The 12,967-nt window shown below is 50.5% G+C and overlaps 1 protein-coding gene across 1 annotated transcript in view; it reads left to right on the top strand.

Moving 5' to 3' along the window:
• The first annotated feature begins 3,577 nt into the window (after positions 1-3,577).
• Positions 3,578-12,967, top strand: part of Znf672 (zinc finger protein 672) — a 10,442-nt gene continuing 1,052 nt past the window's right edge. The window contains exons 1-3 of the mRNA XM_029569152.1: positions 3,578-3,723; positions 9,593-9,650; positions 12,422-12,967. The exon at positions 12,422-12,967 is cut by the window's right edge and continues 1,052 nt beyond it. Coding sequence (XP_029425012.1) covers positions 12,596-12,967 — 372 coding nt within the window. The 5' untranslated portion in view covers positions 3,578-3,723; positions 9,593-9,650; positions 12,422-12,595. The remainder of the gene's footprint in view (positions 3,724-9,592; positions 9,651-12,421) is intronic.

Raw genomic sequence — 12,967 nt, forward strand, 5'->3', positions numbered from 1 at the left:
TTGCCTCGCCCTGCATCCCTGTTCAGCATGGAAGAAGCCAGAGTGGTCTGCATCCCGATTCCCTATCCAAAAGTTGGGTACCCTCTTCAGAGGATGGTGTGATGAGAACAGGAGGTAGGAACTGGCTAGACAGTGTAAAAGACTCCAAAGAAAAGTAGCCAGTTTCTTGGCTAAAAGTCACAATGTCCTTGGGCCTCCTAGCAACATAACGCCATTCCAAAGGCCAAAAATGTCAAAAGTATTTGGGAGCTTTTATCTAATCCTTAAAAGATTTTAGGGTTATCTCTTCAGGGGGGGAATGTTAGTGTAGCAAAAAGCCCCATAAAAATAAAGAAGAAAGAGTACATGAAGTTATCAGAAAAAAGTGATGGGGAGCTATGGGAGGAACTGGAGGGGAGGGAGTGGGCATGGATTTGATCCAAACACCTTATATGCATGTATGAAATTCTCAATAAATTATTTTTAATTTAGAAAAAAAAGACTTCCTGAAGAACTAGAAAAAATTAGTTTTTTTAAAAAAAGCTGATCTTCACTGATGTTGGTAGCTCACACCTTTAAATCCCAGTCCTTGGGAAGCAGAGGCCTGTGGGTCTCTCTAAGTTCAAGGCCAGCCTAGTCTACATAGCAAGTTCCAGGCCAGCTGGGAGCTACAGGGAGATCCTGTCTTTAATTTTTTTTTAAGTTGATCTTTGAATAGCTTGTACAGTATTTTTATACTGTATCAAGTTTATGTAGTTTACCTATGTCTAATTTACTTACAGTTCTTCACAATTAGTTTACTTGCAAAGTTGTAAAAGCAAATACCAGTCTTCCTGATGGAATAAGTGCTTGACACCTTGAAGTTGGCTGACTGCACACTAAGCAACACAACCCCATCATTTCCTATTAAGATTACTATCTACATTAACTGAAAAGACATTAATCTAATGTCAAGCCATTAAAAATCTATTATATTGGGGTTGGGGATTTAGCTCCATGGTAGAGCGCTTGCCTAGCCAAGCCCAAGGTTCTGGGTTCGGTCCTCAGCTCCAGAAAAAAAAAAATCTATTATATTGATGTTATTTTTTTTATTTTATGTGTATGTGTGTATTGCCTACATGTAGGTAAGTGCACCCATGTCGTGCAATGCCCGCGGAGGTCAGAAGAGGCCAAGACCTTGTGAAGTGGGACCCTGTCTCAAATGATACTGTAAGGGACCCTGATAGGGTCACTAAAAACAGCGACAGCAATTCCTGCTGCTTCCTGGTCTCTGGCAGGAAGGCCTCATTTTTTATTCCAGCAGAGCCCCTTCAGCTGAGCTGCTCAGACTCAGGTAGACCTGGGCTTCTCCGCATTCAGACCCACAAGCCTATCAGCACCCACTTCTCTAAGTTGACCAATCCAAATTAGGGGAGGGGAAACCACCAAACCCTTAAAACCCAGATTCTCCCCAGAGGATGTAGGACTTTGACTTCTGGGTCCCCCCTCTGCTTGTGGAGAGCATCTTTCTGTATGAGAGAGAGAGAGAGAGAGAGAGAGAGAGAGAGAGAGAGAATGAGAGAGAGAGAGGAGAGAGAGAGAGAGAGAGAGAGAGAGAGAGAAAGAGAGAGAGAGAGAGAGAATGAATCTGTATGGATGTGATTATCTTTCAGTAACATTTGTTTTACTGTTACTCTCTGGTGTTCTGGGATTTTTCCTGCCTTTTGGTTCTTTAATTGGCTGTGCAAACCCAGCAATACCCCTAGCCTGAGAACTATGCCAAAGGCAACATACCCACCTGTTTTCCAAGCAACATTAAGCATTATCATTTGCTGTGATGATCCCTGCTTGTATGGATGTGATTATCTTTCAGTAACATTTGTTTTACTGTTACTCTCTGGTGTTCTGGGATTTTTCCTGCCTTTTGGTTCTTTAATTGGCTGTGCAAACCCAGCAATACCCCTAGCCTGAGAACTATGCCAAAGGCAACATACCCACCTGTTTTCCAAGCAACATTAAGCATTATCATTTGCTGTGATGATCCCTGCTTTTCACTCAACAAGTCATGACAAGCACATGTGATACCTGATACTGATTTCACTGTCCTCACCTGGAAAATAATACACTGGAAACCCATGGCGCTATAAAGCTGAAGACACACATGCATACAACTAACAAGACTATATGTAATTTTATGTGACATTTTGATCTGTGGTCATCCAAAAAGTTTGCAACTATGCAATCAAGTTACAAAAGAAGTCAGAAAAATAATCTTTTAAGTAAGTTTGCGATTTTATTATTTCGAGACAAGGTCTGTTCTCGATTTTTTAAATTTTATGTGTATGTGTAATGCCTAGTGTGTAAGTGCATCCATACTGTGCAATGCCCAAGGAGATAGGAAGAGGGCATCGGATTCCCCGGAACTGAAGATATGGACGGTGGTTAGCCACCATGTGGTGCTGGGAACCGAACCCACGTCCTCTGCAAGAGCAGCAGTGCTCTTAACCACTGAGCCACCTCTCCAGCCCGTCCTAGTTCTGTGTCGTAGTGAAGAAACACCTGACAAAGAGCCACCTGGGAGCAGGGGCCTTACTTTAGCTCCAAGTCTACAGTCCATCTCTTTGGGAAGTCACAGTGGCAGGAGCTTGAGGCACAGGTCACATCCCATCCGCAGTCATGCATGCATATTTACTTGCTGCTGGAGCCCTCCCCACCCCATGAAACCACATGGGCCCACATTCGTGTGGGACTGACCTTCCCACGTCCATTAACCCAATTGAGAAAATCCCTCAGTGGCTTCCACGCTGGCCAACCCGACCAGAGACTTCCCCGTGACACCATGTTGCTAAGTGAATGCACATTGCGTCATGCTGACAAACCTGTCACAGTGTATCAGGTAACCCAGGCTGGCTACCCCTGCGAGGGCTGGGTTGGGGAGGGTGGTGCTGCATCCAGCTCTGAGGGCCGACCCGCGTAAGGCAGTGCAGGGCAACGATGCCTGGAGGCCTGATGCCCTACAGCGCACCCCCAGCTCCTCCCCAGCAGGCCCAGGATTGGACGCGGGGTTGGGCTAGCCTCGGCGTGCTCCCAGCAGGCCCAGGATTGGACGCGGGGTTGGGCTAACCTCGGCTGCACGCCCGCGGGCTGCACACTCTAGTCTGCACGGCTCTGAGCCGCATCCTCCTGGTAGGCCCCGGGGGGAACAGAACACCGCACCCGAGCCCCTGGCCGTGCAAAAGGGGCATTCCTTTGGGAGGCTAGACAAGGTCGTCGACACCAGGTCTGGCCTCCCCGGTGTAGTGCCAAGTCGCCACAGGGGCAAGCGGCTTCCCTGGGGCACAGGTCAGCCCTCCGCACAGGGCCACCTGAGCCTTTAGGCTACAGACGCCCAGACCCCGCCTTGACCCGGCTCGGCGCCCCGTCCTCTGATTGGGCGGGAGAGCAGGGAGGCGGGATTAGCTGGGCTGGGGCGGTGACGACCCGGTCCGCTTGGGCGCCTGCGGGCTGCGTCCTCCGGAGTGCCCGGCTCTGCCCCGAGACAGTCGCTCTGCGCATGCGCAACCGGCCTGCGGTCAGCTCTGCGCATGCGCGCTGGGCCACAGTGGTCGGCTCTGCGCGTGCGCGGTCAGGACGGCGGCACAGAGACCCGCTGAGCGGCCAACCAGCACCGCCTCCCCTCCCGCCCCGCCCCTTCCTCCGCGCAGGGCCCGGACCGTCGGCTACGCGAAGAGCGATTGCGGTGTCGGAGCGGCCTGCCGGCGACGGGTGAGAAAGCAGCGGGGAGCACGGGCGGGCGCGTCTCCCTCGGGCGGCCGCGGCGGGAGGACGACGAGCGGCGCAGGCGCGGAGGGCGAGACGGGGTAGTGCGCCTGCGCAGGCCGCTCCCGGCCCTCGGTGCCACCCGGCGCGGCGCCCACGAGGCCAGCGGCCGGGCACTGGATGGCGACAGCTACCGGCCGGGGGTGGGGGTGGGGCGGGGAGACCGGCGCCTAGCACTGCTGGCTGCAGCCGGGTGACGGGGCAGGTTCTGCGTTCACGGTTCCCGGGTACCGCGGCACCCCTGGAGCACCGAGCTCCAAGTCCGCGGATGACCTGCCACATCCCCGTGTGCCCCTGGGCCCCCTGGGTCCCCTCTGCCTCTGCCGGCCCACAGTGGGTTCTTGAGACCTCGCAAAACCGGGGAGGACCTGGCAGTTACGCAGCCTGAGTGGAGCTGGGGTAGAAGTTAAACCCCTGATCAGGGAGTCCTAAATGACGACAGTCCTGAAGAGTAAATCCTCCATGTGGGGGCAGCTCCAGGTCCCAGATTCGTGATGCTCTGACCTGTAAGGAACTGGAATAGTTTCCCGTATTGAGTTTTCCCAGGTTAGGCAGCCTAAGTCCTCTCTTCAAGGTCACAATTAGTCATGGAAGACGAGAGATTGGATGCTTGCCTCTCTGGTTCCCCTAAGCAGGTTTATCAACATAAAACACGGCTCTCCGAAGGGGATGCGAGACAGTTTTGTTCTGAACCAGACGTGAGTGGTCATGGCGCTGAACAGAATTTAGTGTTCCACCATGGAAGTGGTACGTGTACTTTTTATGGTCGCAGAGCAAGAATTATAAGTCCGTGTACTTAACGAATAATCAGTAAAGACAAGAGGTAGCAGGTTACAGCAAAAGCGGGGAAATCCAGTCGGCCGTGGTGGCACACACCTTTAATCCCGGCACTGGGCGGGCAAAATCAAGTGGATCGCTGTGAGCTCGAGGCAGTCTGATCTACAATGCGAGGGCTACATAGTGAGACCCTGTCTTTAAAAAAAACAATAAAACAAAACAAAAAAAAAGGAACAGGTATGTCTCACGAGAGGGAAGCTAATGTAGCTAATGATAGTAACTTGGGAAGTTACTATCCGACAAAGGCTTTTCTTGATATTCTAAAGGATGCGAGGTCAGATACAGGTGAGGCTGTTGAGAGGAGTAAATGTGGCAAGGATGACTTCAGCACCCCTCGCAGCCTTCCTGCCTCAGTCTTACAAAGTGTTCAAAGTGCTGGTGCCACTGCTGTAGTGCAATAAGCTGAGACCGAGTGGGTAGGAAGGTGGTCTTTAGGAGCGTATGGTTAAAAAACCTTTAAGGAGCCAGGTGTCGTGGCGCACGCCTGTAGTCCCAGCACTTGGGAGGCAGAGGCAGGCAGATCTCTGTGAGTTCAAGGCCAGCCTGGTCTACATAGTGAGTTACAGGACAGCTGGGGCTACAGGGAGACCCTGCTTCGAAAAGACAAAAAAAAAAAAGGAAGGAAAACCTTTAAGGGATAGGTTCCAGATCCCATTAGCCACGTGGTCCAGCTAACAAGCCTCAGGAAGCCTAGCGCTTCATGAGATTCTGCCTCAACAAAAGGATGCGCTGAAGATGTCAGGGAGGGAAATGGGCATTTAGCAAAACAAAAGGGGGTTGGGGGTTACCTGTTTTGTTTTGATATTAGAAGAGTTGGGAGGGTGCAGGTGCCAGGAGCTGGAGATACGGGAGGCTGTGAGCCACTCTCGGGTGCTGGGAACCAACACTGGTCCCCTGCAAGAGCAGCCATCACTCTTAACTGATGAGCCATCCATGTCTTTAGCCCCATTAGGGGAGGTTTTTGAGACCGAGTCTCATGTAGCTCAGGCTGGCCTTGAACTCCTAATCCTTTCTCTACTTCCTAAGTGCTGGGAAACAAGCATGCCCACCACACCTGAATGGAATTGGTCTTCCTAACAGAATTTTTCTACTGCCCAGACAGTGGCTTCATGACAAAGGAGCCTAGTGGACAAACATGCAAATTTAGCATTAAGACATGTTTATATCCTTGGGTCAGAGGCACTCAGAGATGGCTCAGCAGGTAAAGGTACCTGCTGCCAAACCTGATGACCTGAGTCCAACCTCCAGGACCTGTACAGCAGACAGCTTGTCCTCTGACTCCACACTTAGGTCATAGAGCACACACAAAATATAAAACAGAAAAGGATTTGGTTTGTATTTAATTTTCATGTAAGGCTTTTTTTTTTTTTTTTTTTTTAATGAGTGTTTCCTGGATGTGGGTAAGTGCACCCATCTTACGCAGTGCCCTCAGAGGTCAGAAGAGGGTGTTGGATCCCCCGGAACTGGAGTTATGGATGGTTGTTAGTTGCTATGTGGGTGCTGGGAATCGAACCTCAGTCTTCTACAGGAGTAGCCAGTTCTCTTAACCACTGACCCATTGAGCCACTGCTCCAGCCAGCTCCCCCCCTTTTTGAGACAGGCCTAGAACTCACTATGTAGACTATAGGCTGACCTCAAAGCGATCTGCCTGCCTCTGCTGTGCACACCTGGCTCTTTTTTTTTTTTTTCAGGTGTGTGTCATGTGTGTGCAGGTGCCCACAGAGGCAGGAAAAGGGCATTGGAGCCCCAAGAGCTGGAGTTACAGGTGGCTGTTAACTACCCAATGTGGGTGCTGGGAATCAAACTCAAGTCCTAGGGGAGCAGCACATGCTCCCAATCACTGAGTCATTTCTCCAGTCAAAGCTTAAGGCAAACCTTTAATTATAGTGAATTTGTTTTACCTTTCACAAACCTTGTGACAAACTTTAACTTGGTTTTTTCCTAGCCTATTTCCAACTGGAATAATCCTTTATTTTTAGTAAACAATTATGTAAAACCATTCCTGATCTGAAAAGTTTTCTCTTTAGTCTTTTAACCAGAAATATATTTTAAAATTTATTAATACTTATTTGTGTTTGTGTACATGCACACCACACTGGTATATGTGGGAGTCAAAGCACAACTGTGAAGGACCAGTTCTCTCCTTTCACCTTACATGCGTTCAGGGGCTCCAACTCAGGTTGCCTAGCCTGTCAGCACCTTTCCCCACTGAGCCATCTCACCAGCCCTGCCACAGGCTTTAGGTACTACCTGGTGACAGTCTTAGCTTTTGGGTTAGTAGAAGCTAATGGTCTGCTAAGTAAATACATTGCAAAGGTCTTTCCTGAGAGTCCTAAGCTCTTGGTTATATACAAAGTGGGTTGGAGGTGGGCGATAAGTGGCTGTCATGGGCCACTTGAACTTTTTTTTTTTTTTTTTTTTTTTTTGAGTCAGGGTCTCCTTGTAGGCCTGGCTGGCCTGAACTCTCTATGTAGCCCAGGCTGGGCTCAAACTCACAGCAATCTGCCTGCCCTGGCCTCTGCCTGCCTCTGCCTCCCGAGTGCTGGGATTAAAGGTGTGTACCACCATGCTCATATTAAAGTGGTTTTGGTTTTTGGAATTTTTTTGGTTTTTACCCCAGACCTTTCTGCCTTGCTCCTTAGCCCCTACCTCAGCCACTTTCAAGTCCTGATTTCCAAGGATTGGTGATTAGTGGTAGTGGTGGGGGGCTGACACACGGTCTCAAGCAGCCTGAGTTCGTGGGTGGGTTGCTCAGGCTGGAACTTAAGCACCCAGGGATCCTTGAGGATGTCCAGGATGGTAGCATGGTTGGGAGCTTGGCATAGCATCTGGAAGATAGCATACCATGATTTTGGCTCTGCAACATTCCAACACTTCTGCACTGTGGAAGCCCTAGTCAATCTACAGAACCGTCAGCATAGCTGCAGCTTTTTTCCAGAAACTTCTCAAGCTGCAGTCCCAACCCCGTGGTTCAAGGCCGTATACAGTGGGTGGGACTGTGGAGGACAGGGTGCCCAGAGGGACATGCCAACCCCTCCAGGTACCGAACATCTGAAGAGCTAGATACTAGACTAATATGGTCACTTGCCACAAAATGGCATTTTGATCAGTGTATGTATTGGTAATTCCTTAAAATTAGATAGATCATCTAGCGATGTCATAACTAAGCTTGCACAAGTCATTCTGTGACATTCACAGTGACAAAACACCCAAGGACACATTTTTCAGGACTCATTCCATAATTGTCATGTAATTGTACATCATTTTTATTTATGTGTATAAGTATATTGCCTACATGTATGTCAGTGCACTTGTGTCATGCAGTGCTTTGGATCCCCTGGAACTGGAGTTATGGACAGTTGTTAGCTGCCATGTGGGTACTGGGAACCACACCCAGGTCCTTTGCAAGAGCAGCCAGTGCTCTTAATCACAGAGTCATCTGTCCAGCCCTGCACGTCATTTTTTAAAAAGCACCAAGTGTTATACATGTCTAACACATTGGTAGACCCAGTAAGTACAAAAGACCTGTTTGTCTCTCCTCCCGTGTTCTCCTTGCTCTGGAATGTTCTCGCCACTCTGGACTTTAGTTTTGCTCATTTGTCAAAGAGACAGAGGATCAGCTCTTGCTCTGTCTATTCTCTCCCTACAAATAAACCTGTAACTTCCCTGAACATGTCACGTGGCCAAGTAACTTTTTCCACCCCACATACCACCCAGAGAGGGATGGGTAGTTTGCCTCTGCCTGATTTCAGAGGAGACATGACCATGGAGACAACAGCATCTCTCAGGGGTAAGCTTAGGCTAACCCAGCAGGAGACTCACCTTTCCTGAAGACAGACAGTCCAGCCTTCAGCCCATCCCTCATTGGAGCTCCGTTTACTGGGCCAGGGTCCTAAGATTAAAGCAGCACGTGCAGGCTGAATCCTGAGGACCTGAGGAAAGTGAGCAACCAACCACCTTTCTTTCTGTATCTTCGTCTCCAGATATGCATACTTTCCCTATAACTAGACAAGCCTTTAAGAAGCCCTCAGGTTCCCTGGGATAATAGATAGCCACCACAAAGTACTGTTGAGACAGTGAAAGGGGACATAAAAACAGGTGAGCACATGTATTGATATTTCTGGCAACCACGGTGGTTTCACCCAGATTAACAGCGAAATGTTACATAGGTTGCATTTCAAGTTCCAACCAGGTCTCCAGGATGGGCTTACAGATACCTACTTTCCAGAAAAGCAGATGATCTCTGAAGGGGCTGGTCAAGGAATACAGCCTCAAGACAGTGGCCCTCATATGTACAGAAGCTCTAAGCTCAGATGCGTTCAGCAACCTTGTTCCAATCAAGCTCTCCAAGGGTCCGTGAGGTGGACTGTCTGCTTTGTAAGTTCTTGGCAAGGTCATGTGTGAGCACTGTCCAGGAGAAATGAACATGAGCCACGTGAAGAGTCTTCAGTTTGTGTATGTGGTGCTAGGGATTGCACCCATGGCCTTGAGCTCTCCAAGACCTAAGACCGGACTACATTTCCAGTCCTGTGACATTGCTGAGGAGAAACTCTGCATATTTTTTTTCATGCTAAGTTCTACCTGACTCCTGCTTTAAGGTGGATATGGCAAAGTGATCACTATTAACTTTCTTGGGACTCTCATCCTACACTAGAAATATAGGTGTGGCAGGACAGATAGCAAGAGAGGAAAACTTCCATTCTGACAGCTTACCCAGCAGGCTGTTGGTACATGTGGTAAGTCATAGTCAGTTTTGACACCCTTGACTTGCAGTTGTGATAACATAGCTTAAAAGCACCTTTCCAAACGCAGCTATTAGGACTTCACTCATTCACATGTGATTCCCCCGGGCCTTTGTAGATTTTTTTTTTTTGCAAAAAGAAATTTGGCCACATAACTTAAAAAGTCACACTCAGAACAGTGAAATTTAGGATGATTTAGAAATTGTTTTTTAGACATTGTCGTATTTTTCTTTCAGGTCTCTACCACAGGCATGGGCCTCTTTGCTGCTGATCTAACCTCCAGCATAGAATGAGGTAAGGAAGAGAGACCTAAAAGGTTCTGCCCTGGCCAAGCACCAAGCCTCGCCCTACAGCATGTCAGTCATAGGAGAAAATGGTATCTTTCTTCATGTGTGTGTGCAGGCACACAGGTGTGCATTTGGCTTACTGTCCTTGGGCTGTGTGCCCCAGGAAGCACTGCCCTATGAGAGGGTAGCTCCCAGAAGCCCCAGGTGAGTCAGAGCATCTCTCTCTTGTGCATTTGGAACCAGCCATTAAGTCCCCAGGGTTTTAGTCTCATGGAGGCCAACAGTCATTTGAACTGCCCAACATCAGCCCAACTAGCTGGGTTTCTCCCAGATGGAAAGGTCCTTCCTCTAAAATCTGTGCTGTAGCTGCAAAGGTGCTTCTGCTTTGGAGGGTTTAAAAGTCGTCATCTTTGAGCCAGGCGTGGTGGTGCACACTTATAATCCCAGCACTCAGGAGGCAGAGGCAGGCGATCTCTGTAAGTTCAAAGTCAGTCTGGTCCACATGGTGAATTCCAGCCCCAGCCCTCCAGCCGCCCCCCGCCAAAAGTTATCATCTTTGAATGAGATGTTTGGGGTTTAAAATAGTCCAGACCCCACAAAGAAACTTAAAAAGGGGAGTGGTATCACAAATCAAACAAAAGGCAAAGTTTACACTAGCCTCCCTGGATGTATTTTTCATGTGTATGAATGTTTTACCTGTGTGTATAAAAGTGTACCCCTGAAGAGGCCAGAAGAGCATGTCAGACCCCCTGGAACTGAAGTTAGGGGTGGTTGTTAGCCACCATGTGGATGCTGGGAATGGAGCCTGGGTCTCCTGGAAGTACAGCCATGCTCTTAACCACTGAGCCATCTCTCCAGCCCCAGCCTCCCTAGGTTTTGATAGTTGAAAATATCCACTTAAGGACACCCCCCCCCCATGCCCCCCCCCCACCCCGGTCTTACATCCTGCTCCAGAGACTGGAGGAGCACATCCCACAGTGGCCTTCTGCCCAGCACCAAACAGGCAGCAGCTGCAGACCCCTCAGGTCTGCTGTTGGCAGTTTACTTGACCCAGTGACATACAAAAGTGCTGACTGTTCTTGTAGGTTTTTTGGCCAGCCAACATGCTGGGCATTTATGACGCATTTTCATCTCCCGCAGGAGAATGACTATTGGCCTTTTTGTTTGCCTTCTCTGATCTGGTGGGTGATACACAGCTGCACTGGACTAAGGCCTACACCTTGTATCTAGGGTCTTCTTGGACTGGTGACAGAGCCACAGGCCTGGAGGGAAGTACTAGTAAGACCAACCAGGTGCAAGGAGCAGCCACACACTTAACTAGAGGGAGTGTAAGACAAAGGCTCACCTGCTTCTAGCTGGCTGCCTGGAGCAACTTGTCAGAAGGATTGCAGAAAACCGTTCATGATAAGCCACATAGCTGAGCAGATTTGGTTTATGCGAGGATTTCTCTGCCACTCGAGGTTCTGAGGCCCCAACAGTGAGAAAAGTATAGATTGTCTGTAGAATCTTACACAGCCCAGGAGTCAGAGGATGCCCTTTTCCTTCTCCCCAGCCTTCCTGAAGTTGTCACCTCTGGAATAAAAACTGCCCATGTTTATAGTTCAGCTGCCTTCTGGGTTCCAAGTTGTCTTCTCAACTGTGCCACTGAGCAGTGGAATTGATCATCGGGTATTGACCCAAACAGGGAGCTTTGATTATACATCCCCCCTCTCCTGTGTTAGCACATACCTGCCACCCCATCTGCAGAGGTCAGAGGACAACTTGGAGTTGTTTCTCTCCTTCCACCATGTGGGTTCTGGGGATCAAATTCCTATGGCATCTCTCCCTCTCCTCGTGGGTCGCTGGCCACCGTTCCAGGAGGGCAAAGGGAGCAGAAGCGATGAATGGGGTCAGGATGGCCAGTGAGCACTGACGGAAGAAGACCCTTCTGGGGAGGGAGGTTTAGTGATACAAACAGCTCCAGATTCAGTGAAACAGCTCCGTTTATTCAGTGGGGGTTACAGAAACCAGTGTGGAGGCAGTAGCCAATGCTTCAGCTGACAGGTGCTCATAGTATGCTTTATTTACATGTGGCAGTAGGCTCCTATCATCCGACTATGGGCAATGCCTAATTATCATCTAGAAAAAACCTGGGGGTAGTTTTTACTCCAGGTAACTATGGCCAAAGGTCATGTTAAATGAGGCCAAGCATCTGTGCTTGGTGGCACATTCCAGGTAAGTCAGGCAGGAAGCTTCTGCTGAGAAAGGAGCCAACCTTAACAGCAGGGTTCCCCATCGGGCTTGATGGCAAGTGCCTTCACCACTGAGCCAGGATCTCAGTCCTGCTTTGCCCGTCCACTGCTAGACCCCTAGGCCTCCTTACATCGCCTTCTGTCCTCCCAGACACCTGGCCGGGTTCACCTTGATGACTTAGAAGACGGTCTTAAAGGCGTTGCCCCTAGGAGGGGCTTTCTGGGTCCCTAGCACCCCTCCTAGGTCGGCTCCTAACGCACTCCAGGTGGGATCTCATATCTACCAGAAAACAGGTCTTCCCTCTCCAGCAGTGTGGGCACAGAACACAAGCCCCCTCGGAGTCTAACCTGCCTGCTCTGATTCAAGACAGGTGTGCTCTGCCCCGCCTGTCTTTACAGGCCCCTCTGGGGTTTTAAGGACTCACAGACTTAGCTTTTTTGGGAGCAGTACTGCCCATTACAGGACTAGAGTGTTCAAGATTCCCTCCGCGTGTCCCAAGGCGGAGTTGCTGCTGGTGCTGAACTCAAGGTAGCCTTCTCCCCGCAGGGGTCTCGGCGCAGGATGAACGGAGCTGCAGCCTGCCTCTGGAAGAGCCGGGACGCCTGCGCCTGCACCAAGGAAGCCAGGAGTGCGCAGCGCGGTCTCTGAGGCCACCTCTTACCTCCGGCGCTGACCCCTTCCAGGCTTCACGGAAACTGAGCTCGGGGCTCGGCAGACACCATGCTCCCGACCCCCGGAGAGGCGCTGGGGCGGCCATACTCCTGCAGTGAGTGCGGCAAGGGCTTCCGCTACAGCGTGGTGCTGCTGCTGCACGAGCGTGCTCACGGCGGCGACCGGCGCTTCCGCTGCCTAGAGTGCGGGGAGCGCTGCGCGCGGGCGGCCGAGCTCCGGGCTCACCGGCGGGCACACGCGGGCCAGACGCTGTACATCTGCAGCGAGTGCGGCCAGAGCTTTGCGCACAGCAGCCTCCTGGACCTGCACCTGGGCACACACCAGCGCCGTCGCCGCGCCTGCCCCTGCCGCCTCTGCGGCCGCCGCTTTCCACACGTGCCAGCGCTGCTACTGCACCGGGGCCGCCAGCACCCGCCCGAG

The sequence above is a fragment of the Nannospalax galili genome, unplaced genomic scaffold (genome assembly GCF_000622305.1).
Source record: "Nannospalax galili isolate Female #2095 unplaced genomic scaffold, S.galili_v1.0 scaffold1012, whole genome shotgun sequence".
Taxonomy (NCBI): Eukaryota; Metazoa; Chordata; class Mammalia; order Rodentia; family Spalacidae; genus Nannospalax; species Nannospalax galili.